Below are 27,886 nucleotides of genomic sequence, written 5' to 3'. Positions count from 1 at the left end.
ACAAAAACTCGCATTGTTAATAAATTTCAATTTTCTTTAGCAAATCGTTGTACCACAATAAACGTATTTCACGTATAAGAACGTGTTTCGAAAAACCTTACGAATTATCGCAAACATTAGTAAAAACTCTATCGTAAATTCAAGTAATCACTGGCTGAAAACGCAGCCATTATCGCTAAGAAAAAAATAAATAAAAAAATCGATCTGTCAAAATGGCTCGCGGTATTTGCCGCGCTATGGTCAAGGATTCCATTGGCCAATGGCGGCTGGGCGTGGTCGAAACGAGTCACTTTATTTATGAAGTGCATTTCAGTGTTTGTATGTTTTTATAGTATCCACCGCGGGGTGGATGGAATTTGAATTGCAAAGTTCGATGGACACGATAACAGCGCGTAAATTATACGCTCATTTTGCATTTACCGACATGATTAATATTGTTTATTTTCATGGTATTTACTGAACATGTGTCCATAAACGGCTTGAAAGTTTACCATACAATTTTGATATGTCGCTTTACTATTTGTTTGAACAATTATTCGTGAATATTAATATGTAATTTGTTACCTTGAGCATGATTGAATGATTCACAATACTATCAAAAAAACTTGCTGCTAACTAGTAAATAACTCATACAGTAATTGCAAATACTTACCAGGCTCATCAACTTTGTAAGATACGTCACAGGACCCGTCCTTACGATCCTTGAAGTCAATTTCAGCCTAAAATAAAATAACGTTTTAAAACTATATAGCCCTCACATCTTAAATATCGTACCTACTGCTTTGACAAAAAAGAGTAAAATGTCCGATCAATGATGTAATCGTATATATATATATATATTTGTTTTTAGGGTGTTCTAACTGTAATAAAGGTACTACGCATCAAAGTGCATAAATACTATTTAACTATAATATTTTGTATACATAGCGCATGTGACAGTTCACTGGATAACTAAGAAAAAAATTTTTTTTTATAAATATGTATTAAAACTATAAGCTATAAACAGTTTGATGGCTTAAGATTTTTAAACGTTTTTCATAATGTATTATCGTTGAAACGACTAATAAGTCTCACCTTGCTAGGACCCTCAAGTGAGATGGCAAGTTGTCCAGCCCCAGCTTCCCTGGTCCATACATTGAACTCATTGAATCTTCCAGCCTCTCCTCTTTCAAGGCCAGCTCCTCCAGCTTTCACCAAGTGAGCACCAGAATCCCTAAGTGGACCCACGGTGAATTGGAACGGAGATCCTGGTTAAAAAATAAATAGCATTTTAATGTTTGGTAAATCAATAATTAGAAAAGGGTTTCCGAAAATTTTAAATAATTTGGTTATAAACACTTATTAGCTGACTTTGGTTAGACATAAAATAATTTATCAAAATATGATTTTTAGTTTGGTCTGTTAAATGAATTCAATTTAAATTAACAAAAGTTAAACACATTTTAATCTTATCTTCTCCAAGCCCAAGTTTAAAAACATTCTTACCGGGAATATGGATCTCCCTATATTTAACAGACACAGTGTGGACACCTAATTCCTTTGGTACGAAATGAACGGAGTATAACCCGTCTTCCACCTCCTGGATCTCCGCGTCTTCAGAGACACCTCCAGGGCTGGTTACTGTTGCAGCCAGATCAAAGGATGTGATGCCTGAAAATACAAATGAAATATTTTTTTTAAGTTAACACTACTGCAGCAGTTTAATAAACACAATAAAGCTTCCTTATAAAAGATCAATCTTTGCAATCTTTGGTCCTTTTTCATAATGGCATCTTAATTGAAATTGGGCGTAAAGCTGGGTTCTATTCCATATAAAACCATAATTGTAATTGAGATATTAATAAAACTGATGAACTTTAATTACTTTGGATGTATAACTTTATCCAATTCGAAATCTAAATATAATTGTTATCTATATAGGTACTTCCCAAGAAATTAATGCAAAACTGAGTCGGCAAAATGATTGACCACTTTATATGAATTTTGTGAAACTGACGTAAAAAATATTAGAGAGTATAGTTATTATACCCATTCATATAAAAACTAAAAAAATACCAGGCATTTTGAAGGTAAGTTTGCAGTTAGTTCCCACTTCAGTGAGAGGCGCGGGATCGCGCTGTCTTTGAATTTTCTCTCGCTGTCTGTTGCTGCCTTCACCAGACACCTGGAAAATGGTTATATAAAAAATTAAGATTGAAATTAATTAACTTAAACACTTCCATGAAGTTGGTATGAGTTACATCCGTATTTATTTTATGTATTATTAGTATTTTTTCCTTATGAGAAATTTTACCGATTTTCTCAATATAATTATAAACTTCTTTGCTATTTGATTATCGTTTTAAACTATACATCTCAATTTCGAATATAACTTTAAAATAAAAAATAAAAAAAGATTATAATTATATACGAAATTAAATATATGTCTGCCATAACGATTTTCCCTACTACAACCGACCAACAATTTTGATAATTTTCACTAGTTACACTTATTAAAATATAATAAAATTTGTTTAATTCTTATGAATATACACAATTAGGCGTATTAATATTAAGTTTCGTTGTAAACACTATTATACTTTTGAAAAAAAAAATAACAAATGATCATGAAACAGATACAGGAATCTGAGGCCCAGACCTAAAAAAGGTTGTAGCGCCTGATTGATTGATTTTTTTAGTTCACCTTGACAGTGAATGGCGATCCTTCTACATGATGATCAGCGAACTTCAAATTGACGATGTAGTAACCTGGCTCAGTTGGCTTATAGCTGATAGATAGTACTCCGTCTTTGCTGTCTGCGCACTGGATTTCTGCTTTACTCGGTCCTATTGTGTTAAGATAAATAATATAATTTAAATGTTTTAGGACCTAAACACTTATTTATAAACATTACCACGGTTAAATAGTATAAGTCGCTTATCATATTAGTATGGCTTTAAAAATAAATATACGTGACATAATATTGTTAAACTATTATTTATATTTCTTATAAATCAAGAGAATATGTTTTCGTTAATTATTTCAGTCTACTTTTTGCATACATGAGAAAAAAGTAATTATAATGTAATTATGTATAGATAGTAAAAATCCTTTATGCCCTACGAATCAGGGGTTTTTATTCATAAAATTATATGTCATCAACTTCCTAATTAAGTCGAGAATTTTATAGTCGAAAATTACCTTCAATAGATAAGGAAAGACCACCATAACCAGCGTTCCTGGTATCCACAGAAAAGGTATTTTCGCCTTGAGTCTTGCCCTCTTTCAAGGCACTGCCTGATACCTGCCAATTAAAATCTGAGTTTTAAATTCTAATTTTTAAATTACAAACTGAGTTCTAATTTTAAAAACAATCAATTAGTAGTTGAATACGTTTGAACCAACATTTTCCTTGGATTGAAAATGTAAACCAAAATCTTAATGCAACCTCACAATTTGCTTGAATTGTGATGTAATTTTTAACCGTATTAAGTGTTACCGTAAAAAAAATAATACGGTGTAAAAATAAATAATTGTTATCCACAAATAATACGGCGCTGAATATTCTCAAAGCTTTAATTAAAGCTCTCGTTTGTTGGGTAAAATCATCAAAACATACAAGTGTAAGAAAATTTGTATAGCCGTATAAACTAGCTCTAATTGACGATTACATCGTTCTTTTATTTACAGAATCAATTTATGATCAAAAGGAGATGGAAAAATATTTTTTTAAATTTAGATTATCTTACCTTAACTTTCTTGGCATCACCAACTTCCTGTTCCTGGACGGTGATTGTAAATGGAGAATTTTGGATGTGAACACCCATCTTCTTCACCGACACGACGTGCTGTCCTGCCTCGCGGGGAGTAAAACTAATCCCGATATTACCAGAAGGCAACCGTTTGAGGAAACATGGCTCTTCTAAGCCTGATGGTGCCTGAAAAAATATTTCATTTTATTTTTTAGAAAGTCGTTATTAGTACATATCTTAATTTCATATATATATTTTTTCAATACACAGGTTTTAAATTCCCTAAATCTCTACTTGTACACACTATTATTTTGTTAAATATGTCATACATAAGATGATCTTATATATATATATATATATATATATATATATAAGTATCTATATAGAAGACATTTGTGGCTTAGTAAATAACTCTCTCGGCGTCTATGCTGTCAAAAACCAACGAAATCTATACCTATATTAATATAATTTAATAATTAACTAATATTACAGGGTGCCTAACAAACCTGTATTGAAGCGTTAAGACTGCGAATGTCATTGTCACTAATCTTTCCTGGTAGAGTTACTTCACTACAGCTACCAACTGAGATCTGGTTCCTCTTTCTACCTTCTCCTGTCACCTGCAAGAACATTTTTATTTATTTATCCATTTTTAAATAATATCTCAGGGCAGGGGAGTATAACATACACTAGAACATTGTTGTCTTCTAGCATCTCACCCTAGCCAATATCTGTTGGTCTTATTCAAAGTATTATAGAGCCACGAGAGATTACAACAAAGCGGTATATAAAGCGGTATATTTATGAATTTGGTAATATTTTCCTAGATAAATATATTGTTTTTTAATGCTTCATAAGACTATTAGGAAACTATATTAAAATTATTCCTATCTTCAATTACAAAGGAATGTAATGATGTTGAAAAAAGTGAGAACAAAAAACAAACCTTGGCTAAGAAAGGCGATCCCTTGATGTGTTTGTCTCCAAATCTTACGGATACCTTGTACTCGCCTGGTGCAGTGGGCAGGAATGATACAGCCACTGTGCCGTCTTTGTTGTCGTGACATGTTATCTGGAAAAAACAGAGCCTTGGTCGTAAAAGCTTGGAATATCCAATCTATCTATGAAATACTTTTTTTCATCGTGTACTTAATGCGAAAACAGTGAGAAATCGCTTTATTATATATCCTTCCTATCCTTCACTATTCGAGTTACGTTCGACTCATAATAACTTACCTCAGCTTTGCTAGGACCTTCTACAGCCAGCGACAAACCTCCGGATCCTGCTCCCTTAGTGCTAATGGTGAACAGGCTAGGTTCTCCACTGACGCCACTAATCAAACCTGGTCCATATGCGGTCACGTATCCGGAGGGAATGGAGTCCACGTGAAACTTGTATGGTGAACCTATAGAATATTACAAGTCAAGTATATAATCATCCTCTTAAATATTATATTATTTGAAAATTTTTATTTTGAACTTTTTGAAAGTATTTCAATACCTTGCACATGTTCTCCATTGTACTTAACATACAATTCATGTACTCCCTCCTCCCTTGGCTCGTATTTGATGCTCACAGTGCCATCCCTATTGTCTTCAATGACAGGCTGATCGACGTTACCGCTGGGCATTTTTACTTCCGCTGAAATATATAGATGAATAATAATGAGATGAATTACTGCACTATATATGTATATTTCAGGGTATAACTATTAAAAAAAACACGGAATAGATACATAAAGTAATGATTAAAATTTACACAAGAACCAATATTGTTTTTCGGCCATTAAGTACGATCGTATGACACACATACCTGCCGTCCTTGTATATCTATATCATGCTTTCCATGTTTTGAATTACGTATATTAGTTATCTCTTTTATTGGACAAACATGCGCAAAGGTGGGTACGTATATATATGTACAATAATAGTAAGGGAATAAATCTCTCAATCGTTTTAAACTAAGGTTATACACACCTTTCCTAGTATCAATGTGATATATTGTGATAGAGTTAAGTGGGGTATAGTCCAATCCCAGTCCAGTTTTGTTGAAGCTGATTTTATGACCCTCAGAAAACACTATAGGAACTTCTTCCTTATCTATTTCGGACACTGAGAAGTATTTTTTACGGTTATCGAGGTATAGAGACGCTACCTCACTCCAGTCTGACTCCTTGTTACCACCGACAAGAGAATTCCACAGTTCCATTAGCGCCATTGATTTACTTTAAATGGTGATTGTTAGGTATTGCTACGATAATTGGTGTGTGGTTGTGTGGCTTTTGTTTTATATAGTCCCCGATTCTTTTTATTTTATTTATTGTTCTTGGTAAGTTAAGTACATCATTATTAGATTATTAATTGTATGTTTAGGTATGAAGTCGTCTTTAAGGTATTTTGCAATCATATGTATAAGCGCATACCCAAATCTCCCGCGTCAAAACTGCTAAGATACGAGCAGCAGTGTTGGCCTAGTGGCTTTAGCGTGCGACTCTCATTCCTGAGGTCATAGGTTGTGGGCTGTGCACCAATAGACTTTCATTCTATGTGCGCATTTAACATCAGCTCGAACGGTAAAAGAAAACATCGTGAAAAAACCGGCTTGCCTTAGACCCAAAAAGTCGACGGCGTGTATGAGGCTCATCACCTACTTTCCTATTAGATTGACAAAAAAAGAATCATGAAACATATACAGAAATTACCCTTTTAGGTCTATATATATAATATTATAACCTGCCTGAGGCCCAGACATAAAAAGGTTATAGCGTCAAGAACTATATTAGATTCACTTAGTTAAGTATGAAAAATAGTAGGAAATTAAACACACAAAAGGTCATTTTTTCAAATAAATCGTATGATCTTTATTGTAAAAATCAGTCTGAAATATGTGACATACACAAATGAGAATAAAAACGGATGTTTCAACTATTTTAAAATACATAAATTTCAAATAATCGATCTATGTTTACGTTTCCACGAGCATTTGATTTGGGATGTGACGTAATACATGAACAGTTAAATAAAATACTATTGGGCGACGCGAGAGAGATTTATGATCTACTACTGATTATCTGTGATAGAGATATTTGATTATAAATACAGTTTTTCTTCTTCTCGGGAAATTGGTTTGGAATTGAATTTTTATGACTTTCTAGACGTTTTTTCTGAGGTCAAGTATCGACCTTCTGTACCTATTGACACGAAACAATTTTCAGACTTACGTCGTTAGACCCATACGAAAGACATATTTTTTTAATATAAAATGGGGTTAATGGCCAAAACGTTTACACGACATTGACGGATCATTGACATTTAAGAATTGTAGCTCTATAAAAAATGGTACGCTTGTTTCCATATCCTTTAGAAAAAAACAATCTTATATCAACTTTAAAAGCAATATTAGTAAAAATCGCTTTTAACGGACTGTAAGGTACCAATTTAGTACATTTAAATCCGCAAACGTCACAGCGCAAATCATTTGACATAACATTTCATGTCGTCTACAAATATAAAACTGCTTGTTTATTATAGTTTGAATATTTAGAAAAATCATAAAAATACTTGGCATCGACCGTTTCTTGAATTAGCCAGATAACGTGATCACGCTGACGGTTTAATGAGTACGCATGATATTCAACTGTTTTATGGTATTGCCTGTTATCAAGTGTTTAAAATGGATAATTTAATAGTTTTTATTATAAATATATATTTAATTGGTTGACAATTGACATAGGTTCACCGAAATTATCGCGGTAATATATCAGCGTTGGTGATACATTTACACTTACTGACTTTATATTTTTAAATTTCTATTACTTCAGATATGTTCCTGAAGTATGATGTACCTTACGATACACATTGAACCAATTGAACATTTTTTCTGTCCGAATAATACTTATTATTAGTAATATTTGCTCTTCAAATGTTATATTCTCAAAAATAGGAAATCTCTTTGAAGATTAATATCTTCATTCCCGTAAAAATATTCACGTTCCAACAATAATTTACAACATTTAACTGAGGATTCTTGTAAAGTGATGAATGAATTTGCTCCAGATATCGCCAAAACCATGTTAATGGACTCATAAATATAACGAAGAAACGAATAGATCATTTCTTTGAGATGGAACAGTTGGCACTTTGAACGTAAAATTATGTTCTATCAAAGCAAATAGTGAAACACTTATTAGTTCAAGCCTTTAAACAAATCGCTCGAGTAAAAAGATGTTTCTTAAATCTCTCTTCCTCAAAATTGTTGCAAAGATGTAGTTTTATATAAAGCCAAGATTTACACATTTCATAGCAACATTCAACTTGAACAATTTTCGTGTTTGCACACTTGACGTGCAGCTGATGAATATGTAGGAACAATCATGTTTTCAAATATATAAATTAATATAACAAAAGACGATAACTAATCTTACAATATAATAACTAAAATGTATTATTAAAAGGAGGATACTGGCAGCTTCCTCTTTGAACAGCTAGACTAATTTTTTGTCCGAGATAGCTCACAGAAGCTCTTCGGTCTCCTGCGACGTTGACTAACCTTTTTGCGCTAGGCCCCAACCAACCAAGGATCTCGACACCGAATAGGACAAAATCATATTCGGACCCCTGTATTTGCATGCTTTATACTAAAGATGTTTTAGTGATACATATGCATACAAAAATCTAGTGTACGAAAGTACATCCTAACATTTCTGTATTTATAATTGACCTATATCTCTACGTGCTCGTAATCTTCAGATTTCGGTCAAGTAAATAAACTATAAATTAATTTCGGTACTTTTGTGTATTAAACAAAAATTATGAGTCTTAACATGAACAACATTACAAATTCCTTAAAAAATCATTCTCCAAAACCAAATAGAAGCTTCCAGAAAGTCTAAATAGTGCACCCTGTTTAAGCTGGTTGAAAATCAGACTAGATAATTTCTCCTATATTTCAGATACTTAAGTCACAGTTAACAAGCTTCATAGCCAATCGAGAATGCTTGTAAAGAACTACAGTTTATTCTGCTCTAGTTAATATTTAATTTCTAAATTGAAAATCAACAATTTATCATTAATCACAACAACATATGCGACTCGTTTTCAAATCTGACAGAACATATCGAAAAGACAGCAATTTGTCGCAACAAAACTAAAATAAAATAAGGTATGTTAACAAGATGACGAATTTATATTGAAATAAAGCCAAAATACTGGGGAAATCGTGTTTAGCATTAATATCCTGCGGATATGTGCTATCAAGATCAACACTTACAGTAATAGACTGCTTTGATGAGTTTTAAGAAACAGGTGGCTAAAACACGAGAGCCTACAATGTTATACTCGACTAATTGTTATCTGTGGTAATTTTGTTATGTATGTTTTTTTAGATACGATACCAATGTTGTTGTAAACTGTTACTTTCCTACGGCCTTATAGTGATATTGGATTATGTTTAAAAATACTGCTCGGCATTAGAAGGTCGGCATCAAATCGAAACGCGACAAGTTTTTCCAAGACAATAATGATTAATAAAATGAAGATGAAGAGGATTCAATCACTCTAGTAGTTGATTAAAAACCTTTTTATGGATTCGTTTGTTTGATTTATATATTTATACAGACATTTTCTTTTCTAATAATCTAATTTCTTGTAATAGTTGAAAAAACAATGATGAATTTGTTTCGTATGATTTATCTTAGAGTCAGATCCAGCTAATTAAACGATAGTAGATCGTAGTAAATAATTTTTAACATTATCTGCATTGCACTTTATCAATGTACTCCTGACCTATATTACTAGAAATTAATATTCGAAGAATTCATGGCCGACTCCAATTAGCTTCCAGCGTCTGGAGCCAAGTTGTGGGTGACTGGTGATTGAAGTGTATTCATTTACGGGACGTTATATATACATTTTAAAAACGACTGAAAAGTAATGTACACGAATATTTGTTTAAGTCCCACGTCTTTATTAAACACTTTTTGTGAGGTCTAACTTTGTTTCAGTAAAAACCGCATAGGTCTGTCAACAAAATCATTAATACTCGAGTCGGTATATTTTTTCAGTTTAGTGAATGAAGTTGTGTTGGCGTAGTGATTAAAATGTCGGCAACATCTGAAACTCATGCCTTCTTAGGGGAAATACAGAAGTTTGAAATCATCGCATTTAGCTATCATTGTGTGAACTCTTGCCTATGTAAATGTTAACATGTTAAGAAATCCAGCTAGTCTTTTCAATTCTTTATTTCAATGCTACGTGCATAGAATCCATGTTGTGCATGGAATTATAAGCGTACCTAGTATTAGTATTAAAACTATTTTAATATATAAACTTAGGTTATAAATCAATTTGTAATCTAGGTGGCGTCAGGAACCGGCTGAAATCCGTTGAAATGGAAAGCAGGTTATCAAAACATACCATGAGTGCTTGAAATATGAAATTTCATAAAACACCTTAATCTTTCCGCATTCTCAGTTCGGCCCACTGGGCGTTCGCGTAATGCCTGTCCGTCATATTGGATTTCCTTGACGTTTACATAAGTGGTTACGGCCTTGTCCGAACTTCCTATTTGCTAAGTATCCATCAAGTAAATTTAAAAATTGTGGTTGAATTATAATTTAACTATGATTCATTATATTAGGTAAATATCTTTGCAAACAGTACAAAAATTAAAAGTAATTTGTTTGCAAACGTCGTCATTTTAAAATTGGTTAAAGGAATGTTTGAACCTATACTTTTCCACGTAAATAATATTTTATGTGTATTATGTTTATCATATTAGTTGTGGAGGCAATCGTTAGATAACTTTTACATTAAATTATACAAATCTGAGACAGTGTCAATCTAATATGATTAAATGTAGATATTGCAAGTTAAAGCAGATTCTTTGTAAAACATACATTATACTGATCAATGTTAATCAGAGAAATATTTATTATTATAACAGTATAAAAATTCTGTTTTATTTAGATGGGTTAATTACTGACATGTTTAATACATGGTTGAGCAAAATAAAGATGTCAGAAACTAACTGTTAAAAACAAAATGTAGAAACTCAACTTTACTCCAGTTAGTAAAATCGCGATACAGAAATAATCGTTATTCTGGGCCGTGTCAGATCGTACTCGCCAAGAATGTCACATCAAAATTATACATCCGCCAGACAGCTGCCACGCTCAGCTGCCTGATTTCCAGAATCTCGGAGATACCCAGCTTTACATATGTGATCAAATTGACCTACCTTAAGTTCATTACATTATAACGTAATATACCTATATATACCATAACTGTCACTCCATGACGAAACTCACTTATACGGAAACAGATAGTCCTCTCTAGATGCTTCTTTGCTCAGACATGAGCTGCCGATTAAAGAGAAATAATTTAAAAAAGGAAATGCTTTATATTTTATAAAAGCTAGCTTTAATTGGAAGTCCTTGAAACTTATTCTTTATAAAAATGACTTTCTTTTATTATCAAGTATATATTAATTTACGACGAAATATATGTTGTACGTTTGGACACATATTACACAGAATCTACTGGACTAATTAGGACGTGGAAGTAAAAGTACTTGTATTATCTTGATATGGCGCCTAAAACGTCGTCTGCTTCGAACTAACTTTAGGATAAGAGATGTTTCCGACTACTTCAAGAAACCTGCACCGGTTTTTTATATATTTGCTTATAATATATTATAGGTATAGGATATAGGGCAGCATTTCATAAGGAAGATTTGTCTTTTAGTCTTTAGTTCTCATACTCTTACTTAGCGAGAAGGGTGCTTTTTGTGACTCCCTGCATCCCTGCTATCCAAAACTATTGGCTGTGGTTTTTTAGCTTCAATTTTTAACGGAATTGTGTAAATTATGATGTCTTTTTTATATGTAACAGGAGGCAAACTGGCTGAAGGCTCACCTGATGTTAAGTGATACCGCTACTCACTCACAATGCCAGAAGGCTCCCTTGTAAGGAGTCTGATGTTAAACCGTTTTGTATGTAACTTGGACATACAAAACGGTTTAAAATCGCTGGCTTCTTTAGAATAGTCCTCAAATTAAAAGTAATTTGCACACGTAAAAACCACAATTTGTAAAATTACTACGCAACATTTGTATGAGAAATATTTATAAAATAAAAATTTGGCTCAAACATCTAAAATGAAAAAACATCAATAAATTTCATTATGATCACAACTGTTCGCTTGTGTTATAATAAATAGACTGGTTTAACAGTATCTATGAGCCGCGAAGGCACGAAGTACTCTCAAAGCCACACAATCATTTATTAAAGCTTTTTTTTAATTTAGGACTATATGCTGCATCACATTTGTAATTCACTGAATTATTATATTTCAATAAGTTAATACACTTAAATTTTTAGATTTCTAATTAAGAAAAGATATGTTAAGGAAACACAATGGCTAGAATACTTTTAAAATTTAAATTAAAACAAAAAACTACACATATCTAAAAATTTCCTAGTTTATTATTATAAGGGAAAATTTATTGCCTTTTTAGTCGCTTCAGTGTCTCAAAAAATGGCTGGATTTAAATCATAGGTATGGAAATAATAAATATCTCAATTGTTTGTCATGCTTAGTACAAACCGTAGACACATATGCTGGTAAGTTAATTAATTATCCTTTTATTATTTATTCAATATTTTTCTTTCATCTTTATGCGTGTTGATTATGGAAGTATTTTTTATTTAAGAATTTAGCAATACATGATTTAACTTTAGTTTATGCAACTCGTCTACAGTTGAACAATAGCGTTGTCTGCTGTCGAATTGTAGCGAAATTGAACGCTCACTGTTAAATTAATTAATTGTTCTTTGGTTTATATTTTAATAAAATATTATTTCATGTTTTAAGTGTGTTGATTATGTAAGCATATTTTATTTAAGAATTTAGCAATACATGGTTTAACTTTAGAGTATGCAACTGGTCTACATTTGAACAATAGGATTGTCTGCTGTCGAATTGTAGCGTTCGATTTCGTAGCCAAGTTCCGTAGCACAACGTAGCACTTAACTCACCAATACGCAATTTATCGTAGCAATTAATTATCTACATTGTTTAGTGTAATCTGTGGTATATGTGTAAAAAATCGTACTCCCGCCATTTTGAAAAACACAAACCGTTATTTAAAATCACTAACACTTCACTGGCCACTAATCTATTACTTTTTTAAATATTCCAGAGGGGACCGTCCTCTGGTACGCGCCAAAACTGACTAGGCAGCTGTGGAGATATTTGCGTGGTAACATGCAACTAAGTTTAAACATTTAAATACTGTATTTTCTGGATTTCAACAAGCATTCTCGTCAAATGAACGCGTCTAATAACCTTTAATATAAATTAGATTAAATGAGGAAGGGCTAAAAGTTATTTATATCTTTTCGGTCCTACTTCGTATGACTAATAAAAGTATTTCTTATGATTGAGTGTATACAAAAAAATAGATATTATTAATATATGCAGTGTTATTTTTTTTAAATAATGCACTAAATTAATTATAATGAGGAATGATGAGTAACTCTTTAGTTAATAATATAGCTGTATCTTTATACAGCTATTATTAAAAACAATTGTTACAAGTTAATTTTTGAATGAATAAATTCTACACATTATTTATTTCATATCTCATAGGTTAAAATATATTAACTTAAACTGAAAATCGCGGAAGCATCGATATTAATGCCAGAAATGACAAGTCAGGGCCTACTTTATCATGTAAATATTAAATAATTTCTCAGAGCTTCATAGGAAAATTAAATGATGCGAATATTATTCATTAACTACGAAGGTTAATACATATAACGTGTCATGATAATTAAGATACATTTAAGAATGATAGATACCAAACACATCAAAGTTTTAATAGTTTTTTTTTATTTGTCACCTAACTTTTTCATAATTTTGTTTCATAAGATATAAGAAATTGAACTTAAATTTGCGAAAATAACATCTACTAAATTATTAATAATGATTTTAGAACACTTTTGTTGTCAAAATTATTTACAACTACAACCTTCTTACAATCATTACCTTTCTTATAATATGATTATCTATATTTAAAAATACATCAATCTCACCCATCATACGAACTTCGCTAAAATGTAACAATGTTATGTACTAGTAAGCACATAAACAGCACATTAGCACGCTTGAACAATTCTTATTATTGGCAGTATAATAATAAATTCCGTATGATTCAGAAAATTAAAAAAAAACTGGCGCTTATGAATCACTTGTAGGGTACTTTACAATTTTTTATATTGAACCGATGCCAAATGTTATAATGACGTTTCTCTTGATGCAGCTGTGAGATGAAAATTGCCTTAATATTATTAACTAGAATCAAAGTCCATGTTGTCATCAAGAGTAAAATGTAATTATAAATTACTAAATTGACTTATAATTATTTCAAATACTTGTAGTTATTGCAACGTTCGTTCGACTTTCGTGCCTTCAATTGTTTGTATAAAGATACATACTCATAAAGATATAAGATAAAGGAATATAGATTAATTTAATATGTATAGAAGTATATGTATGTTTTATTTTTTAATACAAAATATATTCCTTATAAACTAAAAATTGATTTTCATTTGGTTGATGATCAACTTGACTTTAAATACATAAATAAAAGAGATGCAGAATTGTGTTTGAATTCTATATAAAAATTTAATGAATCCTCAGAAACCAGATTCTCAATATTCACAACCTACATATTAATAATATTTCAAAACGGATAAATAGAAATCTAAAATAAATTGACTCTTATAATGACACAATAACAGCTACATCTAATATGTTATATATTACAAATGTTATGTTAATTTAAAAAAAAAGTATAATTAACAAAATCCCGTAATAAATAATATTTGTTGAAAGCGTTCGGGCGTAAAATTCTGAAACGAGAAAATTCTTCAACATAATTTATCACCTATTCCTTGCGAATGGAATGTAAACGTCATTCACTCGTATTAAATCCGTCGTATCTATGAAAGAATAAAATTAACTGCAAATAAATAATTAGAAACAATTCTGTAAGCCATTTCGGGCAAATTTTGGATATGTTCCAAATTCTCGGGTAATCTTTGTAAACATCAATTAATAGTCGAATCTCGCTTATGTGTGACAGGTGTTATGTGGATAATTACGCAAAATAAAACAATTTGACGTCAAATAAGCCATGTACGTTATGTTGGCGATTTTGTTTCACGAATTATGCGCACTATACAATTTTTGGTCTTTAATATTTGTATATCTTTTATATTCGTGCAATATCCACTCAACAACTGTTCCACAAAATTCTGTAGTACATGACTCTGACTATTTTATTTCTTCAATCACAATATTGAATTTACACAACACTTTGTAATATTTAAAAGAGAATATCTCCATTTTGAGCATAAGCACATTAAAGAATCGATATATTGGAAACCGCTATTTTACAACGCGATCGGAACCAGAACGGGAACCGAACCGAAAAGACCAATTTTCGGTGCAGTTGTACCAACCTATGGAACCGAAATTAAACGCCAGAACCTAAATTTGTACCAGTATTAAATCACTGCTTTTCTTCTACCATTTATCCATAGGTAAAACCTATGGAGTTCGATTATTGAATGACGTCACTCACTGTGGTTTTGCAGTAGCTTTAGCGTTTCATCATTAGTTATCTATATGGTTTACAACATCCATAATTATATATTTTTGTCTATGTAATATTATTAATATATAAATTGTATGTTATAGCTCTTACCAATTTCATCAGTTGAACTAAAGGATATATTACATATTAAATTCCTAAGCAGAATTGTAGAGTTCAGAAATATGAATTAAAAGTATTTAAAGTTCTCTTGGGCACTAATGAAGCCAATAATGTCCATGAGTTCAAAATTAACCAGAATTTCTTATTTATTTTAACCTCAATCCAGTGAGTCACTATTACGTATCCACTCGCCCACGGTATCATCTAATTTACAGTGAGCACGACTGCTTTTGGCACAACCCTCTTTAATAAAATATATTATGTGAAGATTTTTATTTGAATACACCTATCACACTTCTTATTCATTGTTAATTGTTAAAATACCCGTTACTGCGTGGGTTGACTGTTATATAGATTTATTTTAAAATCAAAACTTAAATATAAAATCGCTTTCGAGGCAAATTCCAGTCCTCGTAGACAATTGATTCTTAAGATATTTAAGCTACGAATGACGTTTTTATAAGAAAAGATTACAAAAATATGTTTAGAAAAATATATATTTTTATAGAAATGTTTCTGATGAATAAATTATTCTTTCAGATACCAATTTTTTCCTATATGCTACGCTCAATAACTTAAACCATTTGATTAAATTAAATACAGATGACAAAAAGAAAGCTCTCTGAAATACTGCCTTTATGAATAATAATCTTATATTATAAACCTGTATATATTAAAGAGAAATTGTAGAGACAATTTCTAACATTCCGTAATCCTATCTATAAGCTAAAAGTAAATGCACTAGATACGTTCCACCTGTACCAGCAAACAGAACGAAGGAACTTTAAAAACAAAGTATTATTACAACAATCTTAACGAAGACATCGAATTGAGTTATTTATTTTAGTGAATTACAGGTAATTCTCTAAAAATTATAAAAATTAGCGACTTCAGATACCTGTCATGATGGCTTATTCAGATTAATTACTAGGTATCTATGTCATACATGTCCACTCCAGAAATGCGTCGTAATTTGGAATATATTCCATTCCATAAAGTATCATCATGATATGACTTTTACTTTCAGTAAAATTCGTGAATATTTTGCAAACGAAATTGGTAGCCTAAATATTTGATCTGAGTGCGATGATCGCCAACATATTCAAATATTATCAAATTCCAACCACACATATACGCAGGCCAAACCGATAAGCTCTTGTTTTTTAAGTTAAATAATTACCTGACATAACAACACCATCCGTTTAGTAATTCGTATCAAAAAGCTTTATAAATAAATCTATAAAATGTGACAAATTTTATCAACCTACAACCCACCTGTTCTCATAAAACATAATTATTACGTCAACGTTGAACTGATAAAAATGCTTGTATGTTTTTTTTTTTGTTTTTAATGTAGTATGTTTCAAGCTTGTAAAATATTTTTATAACACTTTTTATATCTATGTAATATGCATGATTAAGTAATATAATACTAAGAACTTGGTAAAAGCTCAGTATTTTACAAGAAGCCAGACAGAATAATTGACCCTACCAATTTTGTTAATCGCATACTGAGACTCGCGCCATCTCTCGTAAATACACAAAACGATCTTGGACTGTATACTGAAAACTAGGTTGACGAAAACATGAAATTGATTCCAACGTCTTCTTAAAGATGGCGCTATATTTAAATTAAATTTCAGGATTTTATATTTAAAAAAAAGAATTGTATGAAGGGACACACAATGAAATGTTATGGGGGGTTTTAGTAATATCAAAAAAATTAATGACTTTAGCCTTTGTTTGAATTGGATTCAAGGGGTTTAGGTATTGACATACCCATAACGAATCTTATGAGATCACTTTGTCGATAGCAAGGTTGATACAAATCTGAAAAGTTTTAAAATATTTTTTATGAAGTGAAACATTTTTAACTAGACGGCGAGACTTTTATCTTGTTGATAATGTTAATTTGGTCACGCGTCGGTTATCAATGTGATATCCTAATAATAATAATAATAGGCTTTACTCAATTTCCAATAAGGGAAAAGTAGATATTAATGCCGATTATAGCTACTAGCTATTTTAACATTTAATCATGGGAGGCATCTACAAGATTTTCCTTTTTTCTTCAGGCCTTACCTTCTAGAAATTGTCTAGTAGGTAGACGCAAGGAGACCTTAAGTGATGACGCGTATGCTGAGTCGATGTACCAGCAGGGGTCACTCCCACCACTTAGGTTTTTTCCACTGCCTCTGTAAAAATAGTAAGGGATATATGAAGTATGTTAGAATAGTTTTTTATTTAATAATAAGTTTATTTGCAATGGTGTTAGTAAAATTTAAATAATCTACTTAAATGTAAAGGCAGAAATGTGTCGACATTATAGATTATGTAGTCCTATACGTATATTTGAATAAAAACATAATAATGTTATTTTTTTTAAATATAATACGACTAGTATTTTTTTCATGATTATATTTAGGTATCTCCTATACCTAAATATACCAGATAATATTTTTTGTTATGCAGTACAAATTGAGATACATATTTGGTTTATTATTGCTTAATATGGATTTATTACAATTGAACGATTTTTTGGCATTTATTTGGTTTTGATTATGAACTATTCGTTTGGTTATCATTCTACTAAAAATTCTTTAAATTATCTATTATTTACCGGTCAAATTTAGTTCAAAAATATTGAATTTGCGATTTTTTAATTTTGTATGTATATTCCTAAACTAATACATTGACATTTTCAACTCATAATAAAAACCTACATTTAGGGGTATGATATATATTAGTATGTATTTATCTGTGCTTTATAGGTATTAGGAACAAAAACAAATCACAGAGGTTATAAAATGTCAAAACAAAAGCATGTCTACGAGATTACAATACGGTTAACGGTCGAGCAAATTCAAAACTATCACAACCCATAATTACCCTGAATCCATGTTGACTTTCATAGATCAAGACTCTAAATCGGTTTTATTTTTAAATTTCGCCAATATCGCAAATAAAAAGCTACATGTTGCGACTGTACACATGTCAAACTGAACTATTTCGGGACCAAGTTCACTGAAAATAAATCCTGTAGGCGCCGCTAAGCGATAGAATTCAGTGTCTGAAAACGTTTTCAACCGTGGTTCGAATACAGGAGCATAAGTTACATAGAATTTCTAATAGATGGCAGGGTGTTTAATATTGTTTATTTTGATAAAATTTCCTCTAGATGGAGTTAGCAGTTACCTTCGACTACTTCCCTATAGTTTTCGATGTCTAGAATGTTTATCAATTGTCTACTTGTACAAATATCCCATACACTATTTACTGCAGAATTTATTCTACAAAATCTTAAATATTTCTATCAAACTCTGAATTTAACCTTTGTGGCGGCTTCAAATTTGCCACCAGGTGCCGCGCTACTTTGTAAATATATGTAACCTCAACGTCATCGATAAATTCTTCAACCTGATTTCCCTTCATGTTCATGTTCATGTTACAAGTCTATTGTACAAAAGTATATGTGCGCGGAGCACTAGTCGATGGGTGAATTGATGGGTGACTTCAGCGCTGCAGCGGCGCTACGGTCGCGATGCACGTTGCCGCAAATTTTAAGAGCCCTTAAAGATATAACCCATACAAGAAAATATACCCCATTTTCCAAGATTCGGAAATTCTCTACCTTATGATCTTAGTAACTAAAACGCACATGTGGAACAACCACTATTTTGACTGTTAGCTACATCTAAAATAAATCAATGTTATTTATTTTACTGAGCAAGAATGTTTCATAATATATTTAAGAGTAAAGTTTAAACATTGTAAGCACTTGTATTTGAAAATTTCAGCTGCAACAATTGTAAAATCACAATAAAAATACATATTTTTGTACCTAGAATAAAGTAATGTTGTTTTAATGGCAGGCAATGTACTTACCATTGAGATATTATAGTGGAACTTAAGTACTAAAAATCAGTCTCCTTTAATAAACAATATGAACAGATTAATATCGTTTAATTTTAAAGTGTAGTACACGAGTTATCTTATAGAAAAAAATAAAAGTACATACAGAAATTTCAGCGAGTTTTGTACAAAACTGATCAAGAGAATAGTGACAAAAAAGACACTGGTTTTCAGGTCTTGCTTATAGTATAATATCCTTACACCTTCAAAAACCAGTGGCAACCTTTAAATCTGGACCATAGGTTTTTGTACGTTTCGTGATCATTATTTTGTTTGTTTTAAGATCAGCCTTCTGACATGACAAACGCACTCGACCTTTTTGGTCTCAGGCATGCTGGTTTCCTCACGAAGTTTTCGTTCAGCGGACGAGCGAGTATTAAATGCGCACATAGACAGAAAGTCCATTGCTGCACATCCAATGTAACCTTTGATGAAAATGAAGATTTTTAAATATAGTGCATGGAATAAAACGCCATCCGGCCTTAAATATGTCATTTCCTCCGTCGTTCGGATGTCTGTCCATCAAAAACTGAAATAACATAACAAAATATCGTAAACTATAGGAAACATTAAATTGTAAGTAAAACGATTAAACCGCAAATTTTAATCCCACGTACATTATTTATGTCTTGCGACTAAGCGGTCCGCATTTTAAATATAATCCGAAATATTTATTATGTAATGACCTGAGGTTTCGTTTATTTATTTATGTATTAACCACAGCATATATTATAAAATATCTATACTGTAGAGATACAATCTATGTTATTCTAAAATACATGACAAATTACTGTGGACATAAAATTTACAAAATAATAATACACTATCAATATAAGGAATTGTATATTATTTATTGTGTATATCGGATTAGATATGACCCTGAGAAGAGCCTAGCAACGCTTTTTTTTTAATTTATCAACCCACTACCGAATTTATCATAAACGACTACATTTGTCTTGAATAAATAAATCAATGAATAATTAAAAAAATAGTAACAATTAATATTAATAAAAAATTGCACAATTAACGGGTCGGTGGAAGTTCATACACAATGGAAACTTAAAATAATAATCCCGAATGACATATTTCGCCTCGATATATCCTTTAAATCAAGAAAGGTACATAATTATCAGTCGTAAATACAGTAATAAGGCCAAAATTAGTATAGGAACAATGAGAGAGACTAATAATATAATAACTAATACTATGTCTTTCAATAGTTCACAATACATAAACAACACTCAATGAAAATATAAAATTGAGTGATCTATATAAAATTGGCAAAAATGTAATAAATTTCAAGTGAGTCTAGCAAAAAAAACAAAAAAGTAAGTGAATCAAGTGACGGTTGTCCTAATTGAATATGGGCGCTGCTACTATGTCTATTTAAAAGATCGTCGTACAAACATTAAACATCGCAAACCTATTTTTTTTATTCTTGAATTGTTTACTCTTAGAAAAGCACCTCGTAAACTGTAGTAATCCTGTAATTATATTCCAATACAATTATACTAATACACGTGCGCGCGCGCTTGTATAGGATTGTTCTATTTGCATTGTCATTAATAATAACGCAGCATAACAGAGCAAGCTAATATGTGACAGTCTGGCAATATTATAAGACTATTTTATAGTGTACTATTAACATATAACATAAGAGCTTATATAGAGTATATATTAATTTAAAATAAAAAAACTCTTATAGTAGGAGTACTTATGTCAAGGGCAAGTAAATTCTTATTGAAAAACTTTGCGTAAACAATCTCAAATCCTTACTTATTTCACTTTATTGTTAGTGTTACATGTTATTTTGTGTTCTTTTTTTTATTGTTCCATATTAGGGCTGCCTGAAAGAAATCGCTTGTTAGCGATAAGGCCGCCCATTGCCTAATAACTTACGTAACCTGCTTTTCTATATGTATGTTTTTGTATACAACATTACAAAGTGTGAATAAATCAAATAAATCTTTTTTTGGACTTATCTCCTTCTATATAGTATATATCTACACCAACAGTTATAAATTGACGTATCTTTTGAGTGACGGTGAAAATCAGTCTTGCTGGAGATAACAACTAAGCAGGCTGAGTTGGGCACTCTTTTTTATTTATTTTTTATGAAATATCCTTTAAATATATAAAAAGTTTACATTACAAGTTTCATACTACCTCTACATAAAAAGGAATTATATGAAAATAAACACTGCCATGTCATTCAACAATTCAAACGTCAATCGGTCCATTTAACACAGATAATTAGCCCGTTGACAGACATTGATAGGTGAAACGTCAGCAAATTCTTTTGTTTTCCCGCTCATTTACTAAATCATTTTTAACGTTGTGAGCGACACCTTATATTCGTTTAGACAATTTGATTGCACTACAGTGATATATGAACTCATTAATATCATTACAATGTTCATACACTTGTAGCCGTTTAATTTATATTTAAATGCCAATCGGTTGTTAAATTTATTCTTTATGAAATAAATAAGAGTCAATAAATTAAAGACAAATTTCGGCAAATCCTCTTCTAGGTATGCTTTAATTATGCAATGAAGCCACAGATGGGCGATCTTTGCATTAGCACTCTAAAATCGAAAACTGCCGAACTGATCTTGGTACTGTTTTCACCAATAGATATAATGATTCCTGATTTTTGGAAGGATTAGATCTATAATTATGATGATTTAAATTGTCTTAATTAAACCGATTATTGGTTAAGAGGCCGCAAAAAATCTTACTAAGATACACGATCCACGTGTGCTACACCATGTTAAAAAAATAACTTATATAAAACTTGTCAACTTAAAAAGCCAAGTATCGATAGCTTTGATCGTATCAATTTCCATTTCGTACCCTTTTGATACGAAGTAAATACCGCATCATAGTTTTTCCACGTTAAGTTGATTAATAAACCGTTAAAGTACATTACGGTTCGTCAAGTATAGGTAAAGAAGAAATATAATTATAAAATATGATACGAACGCATAGATTTTATATATATGTAGCAAAGTTTACTACGTAAATAATATTCAAAAGTATGTTTTTGCTTTTGTTTAGTTCAAAAAAAATTACAGAATGCATTCCATACCAATAGTTCGATAGTACACATTATTTATCTATACTAGTATTACAAAGTTCTGTTTGAAAGTATTAATCTCACTAACAGCAGCATTCAAAATGAGAAATATTTTTCCATTTTTGTGTGTCAGATACTTAATTTATAAAAAAAGATACATGGTGTTATAAAATCAAACGGGCAAACTCTACGGCTCAACTAGTGCTGCACAGAAAATTTATTTAAAAGCGAAGAATGTGAAACATTTCATAGTTGAAAGCATTAAACTTTATGTTTACGAAATAATTCAAAAGAGTCACCCAACTTTCATTACATAACCACAGTAACAATTTAAACGCCCGTAAAGCAATAAAAATACCTGGTACTAAAAATACCGATCAATCTCACGTCAAATTGCGTAAGATTATTTAATTAAAGTAAGTGGGAATATCAAAAATTTGAGTTTATCGTATGGTATGCGAGTTGATAGCTGAAGGCAGGTGTCTGGCAACGATCCAGCCCTGTGACTGACAGAACATCGTAATTGTAACCTGTGATCGCAATTATCTACTATTGTTTTTGGTTAAGATGAAAGGGATAAGCTCGTGCGTAGATTGATATGAATACACGAGTATATTGTTTCTGATTATATTATATAGAATATTTATTTAAATTAAATTTGACATGTGTTGGCATAATGGTTTCAGCGTGCTCATCCTGAGGTCTGGATAGATATAGGTCCCTGAAGTGAGGACTTACTATGTGCGCATTTATCACTCTCTAGTGCGGTAAAGGAAAACATTGTAAGGAATGCCTCCTTAGAGCCCAAAAGTCGACGGCTTGTGTTAGGCATGGAAAGCTTATACTACTTGTCTATACAAAAAATATGTGTGTGCAGTAGTGTACTTCACACGTAAAAAGTGAAACTTCTTTATGACCTTATTTTTCGAAAACTGATAAATGCAATTTCACAGAAATTCGTTAAACAAAGTAAAATTAGATAAAGTTCACTAAAAGGCTTTTATTATCATAGACATGAATACAAATAATGCAATTATTTCATTAAGATTATTACCGAATTTGTATTATTAATGTATTATTACTACTACTAAGCAATTTCAACACTTAAATATAAATACTTTAAGTGCGTACCGGGTTTAACAGTTACAGTAGCAACTCAAATCTTCAGCCTTGCCCCAAATGTAACCCAGTTTCTCAAACATCAAACCTTGGCTCAAGTTCGAGGCTAAACCAAGATTAGACCTCGGCATATCCTTGTTGAGGGCCGGCCTCGCGGTAAGGTCGTCATGGAGCGTCCTTGCAAGCGACCTCGTGTCGTTCCGTGAGCGTGTCAGGGACGTCTGGAAATCCTTTTTCGCATTCGATCCCTTATTACAGCGAACGACTATATATTCATAGTTATCAAACATTTATATAAACATTATCTTTTGAATTGGTATATGTATGTTATATATTTCTTATGGCAAAACACTTTATATATAAGTCTACCGACATCAAAATACCCGACAAAGGGATTTAAATTCGACGCGTCTTCTTGTTTAAAAAAAATAACGAAAAACAAAAAAGCTATTTATCATCTTTCTACTTTTGACTAAAACTTGTTAGTTTTCCCGCCTGCAACTTTGAAACTCTTTGACAAATTATACAGTACTGTCTGACGTTAAATGTCATGTCAGATAGAGCTTAAATTTTTTAGTTGGATGATTTGATATTTGACCTAAAAACACCGCGTGAATTCGAAAATACTTGTATCATTAATATTTTGTTGAATATCAATTTTATAGTTAGTCGGGTGCAAAGCTCAACTGATGGTTAATGATACTGCCCTTCGACATTTACTATGCCAGAAAGCTCGCGAATGCGTGAGCTGAGCTTTTAATAATTGGTACGCTTTTCAAAGGTCGTTCTTATCAAAGACATGGCACACAAGTACAAAACACTACCATGACATTTATCTACCATGACATTTATCTACCATAAAGCATTTAGACGCTAAAGACTAAAGACATTTAAGTCACATCAAGCGGTCACTCGGAATATTCTGTAAATTATTTATTATATTTATCAATCTTTTGCTGAATCTTCTAAGATTATTAAAACAAATTTTTTTACAAGTTGCAAGAAAAATTATCCTTATTTGCTACAACAATATATTTGTAGCTGACATTTACATTGATTAATTCACCAATTAAACATTTATGCATTAAACACTTGCTTAGTTTGTGCGAGTTTTCAAGGTTCACTTAAGCTTACTAGATATTCTCTGCATGATTACGATAATCATTATCAAAGCAGCGTGAAAATAATCTCAGCTACGCTTCTTCGATCTAGCGACAGAACATATTGGTATACTACAGGTTGGATTTATAATATATATTTTTAATTTTGAGTTCAGCCTATCACATGTTTCCAGTATCATTAAAATCTCGGGCGCTGAGTCTTTAAATAGCTATAGTATGCGTGACTATGCTCGCCCGCAGTAACGCGACACTATGAATCATAGATACATGCTTTTAATTTTTATGCATTTATGTATTTTGTTGTGTATTGATTTCAAAAGTATTATGATACTTTATAGTATGCTATTAATAACTGTTATTAAAAGTTAATTTTTCATATGTATTCTCAATTGAATTAGTAATAAATTACAGTTTTATGAACAAGTTGCATCATCACCGATACATGAAATAGTTTTTATGATGAACTATTGTTCGTTGTACAATATATTTGAACAAAAGTCAGTCATTTGTCGTCCAAACTTTTTATTATACGAATAAAAAGTTACAGGAATTGTTTCTAAAATATTACTTAATGCTTCCTACAAATATATCCTACTATTGACACGATACCTGACCTGCTTCTGTAGAAGATCCAAACGGCAGCCACGGCATATCTTCATACAATACATTCATCAAACCAACATAGAATAATGGGGTCGTAAAAGTATTTTGTATTGAGTTTCAAGACGACGCGTATATACAGAGCTTGCGATATTTATTAAAATAAACGAATATATGAATTCCTATAATTCGGGTTTAGGTTGGTATTTTCAAACCGCCTGTATTCTCCATAAATTTTACCACTTAGTGTTATAATGTAATGTATCATCAATGATACGAGATGACAGTGACACAGTTTGATACAAGGTGAATTATAATAGTATAAACACTAACATTGCGATTATGTGCCAACTTCGATATAAATTTCATATTTCAACGGCATCACTCAAACAGCCAAAGTAAAACTACTTTAAATAAATTATTAATTATTTTATGATATATAATGTATATGTGGAAAGCGTTAATAGAGAATGAAGAACTGTAGTCAAATCTACAATATTTAAAAACGTAGATATATTTTTTTTATTCATCAACACATTAGTCCCGACTGTGATCGCCTGGATTATGCTGGATAAAAATATATTCGTAGAATATACTGCGCGATATACAAAATTAAAGAATATAAATAGGCTAGCAACAGCTTTCTGTTAACAAATGAAAAGGGAGGATTTATTTTTATGCTTGATACTTGCTACAAAAAAAATCATTCATTTGAATACGTTTATTTCTCGTAACGCGGATTAGGTATAATTAAAAAATATTTCGTTCTATTTTATGCGAGCTGACAGATACGAAAAAAATCCAATGTTTTTCTAGATATAATTAGGCCTAAGGTAGAATGCCAGAGTAACTTTAGGCTTATGCGTGCTACAAACATGAAGAACACTACTTATTATATAACAAAAATAGCAAATATTTCAATATAATAAGACTCCTCATTAAAACGAAACCGATTTTAAATGTCCTTGTTCGTGTTTCATTTCGTTATTAATGGTTTTACGAAAATATGCAGGCATTTTCAATATTTTTATTGCCCGTCAATCCTAATTCACTAATGAAATATTCCAGCGATTTTGAATCATCGCTAAGCATTTTCCAAACAACTTCAATACTCTAAACATTCAGATTGTGTTTACTCATTGCAAACATCAAACGCTGCACTTTGCAAATATTTACAAATGATCCCCGTTTTCATGATATTAGTAACGGCTTGATGTGGATACTTTTAATTACTTTAACACTAAAATATATAATTTATTTTACCACATGAGTAGTGATTAATTTTAGTTTACTCTGACATTCTAGAATGCGGTGAATTAAATTACTTTTATTTTTGAACGTCTTCATGAAGGTTTACATTTTGTCGGAACCTTTTAAATATATGTCCTTCAATTTGTCGAAAATTCGATAGAAACTAATTTACATAATTTTGATCTGGAAAAATGAAAGAAATTATTAAATTTATATAGGCATTTGATTTCGCAAAGCTCAGTTTGATGTATTCAAATAGATGGACCATATATGTCTTACTAGAAGCCTTAAAGCTTTCACAGATTTTGTAAAACAATATTCATTAAACAGTTCTCCAATAAATTAAGAATGCCAGCTATAGTCATCAACAATCAAAATAGTTTCTTTGATTTTATTTTATAATTTCATAGTATATGGTATGAAGGACGGAAAATCATACCAATTATTCTATTCTGCTTGATGGGAGAGAAGTTAAAAGATAAGTATATAGATAGTGTCAATAAAGTAGATAGTATGTCAGAATGTCTACTCTTATGATTGTTTTTAGCTTTTGCTAGAGCGCAATAGATATGTTACATTATTGATATCAATCAGTAACTGTCAGTTTTTAATTAGTTAAGAAAACAATTTTTTAGATATGTTCTTCTTTGAAGAACAAATCTTTTCTGTAATAGCAATGTGTAATAGATATTGACGTCTTGGCACACAAACGGTATATTTTACAGCAGTTAGGACAATTATACGCGTCTTATTTCATTGTCTTGTTTTTTATTAAGTGACAATTTATTACAAGCGTTAAGAAAAAAGTGTTATTTTGAAGTTTTCTTCTACATTTCTTTATTTGTGGCGTATCGGCACTTTCACAAGGTGAAGATGTCAATATTGACGAATTCAGTAACAGTTACAATCTTAATACTTAGTATTAACATTTTAGATGTCCAAATTATTCTATTTTTTGTGCCTACTTCAAATTTAGTATTTAAAATGTGGTTATCGTAGATATTTATCCTCTTTTAAAAATCTATATATTATTTTTCGTTGCTTGAATCTTTAAAGCAATTGTGGTCAGAAGGAGACAGAGAAATAGTTATCTTCAAAGTACTGCGTAATTCAAACACAATATTATGCGCACTTTAGTTAAATTTAATAAAGACTAATTGATCATGAATGAGGCTACAATTTTTTACGCATGTTATTACTGTACAAGACAGAAAACCATCTAAATCCTTGTCCTACTTACGAACTAATTAATTGAGAAAGCTGACAGATAGACTGTACGCTAATAACTTTGA

At 31.2% G+C, this 27,886-nt stretch overlaps 1 protein-coding gene across 5 annotated transcripts in view; it reads right to left on the bottom strand.

Moving 5' to 3' along the window:
- The window catches only part of LOC123715016 (filamin-A), a 44,529-nt gene that overhangs the window by 12,593 nt on the left and 4,050 nt on the right, over positions 1-27,886 (bottom strand). The window contains exons 1-14 of one of the 5 annotated variants that reach the window (XM_045669789.1): positions 18,402-18,500; positions 17,595-17,707; positions 17,292-17,342; positions 5,234-5,374; positions 4,969-5,138; positions 4,679-4,804; positions 4,239-4,352; positions 3,730-3,918; positions 3,182-3,284; positions 2,684-2,826; positions 2,056-2,164; positions 1,486-1,650; positions 1,075-1,247; positions 653-719 (exon numbers count right to left, since the gene is read on the bottom strand). In XM_045669789.1, the coding sequence (XP_045525745.1) occupies positions 653-719; positions 1,075-1,247; positions 1,486-1,650; positions 2,056-2,164; positions 2,684-2,826; positions 3,182-3,284; positions 3,730-3,918; positions 4,239-4,352; positions 4,679-4,804; positions 4,969-5,138; positions 5,234-5,374; positions 17,292-17,342; positions 17,595-17,707; positions 18,402-18,424 (1,687 nt within the window). In that variant the 5' untranslated portion in view covers positions 18,425-18,500. Of the gene's footprint in view, positions 1-652; positions 720-1,074; positions 1,248-1,485; positions 1,651-2,055; positions 2,165-2,683; positions 2,827-3,181; positions 3,285-3,729; positions 3,919-4,238; positions 4,353-4,678; positions 4,805-4,968; positions 5,139-5,233; positions 5,375-5,709; positions 5,958-12,845; positions 12,972-17,291; positions 17,343-17,594; positions 17,708-18,401; positions 18,501-27,886 lie in introns of those variants that run through there. The other 4 variants (XM_045669790.1, XM_045669787.1, XM_045669788.1 and 1 more) reach the window with 4 other exon arrangements.

This window comes from Pieris brassicae, chromosome 10 (genome assembly GCF_905147105.1).
Source record: "Pieris brassicae chromosome 10, ilPieBrab1.1, whole genome shotgun sequence".
In the NCBI taxonomy this organism is placed as follows: domain Eukaryota; kingdom Metazoa; phylum Arthropoda; class Insecta; order Lepidoptera; family Pieridae; genus Pieris; species Pieris brassicae.
This window is presented reverse-complemented; position numbering and strand designations above follow the sequence as displayed.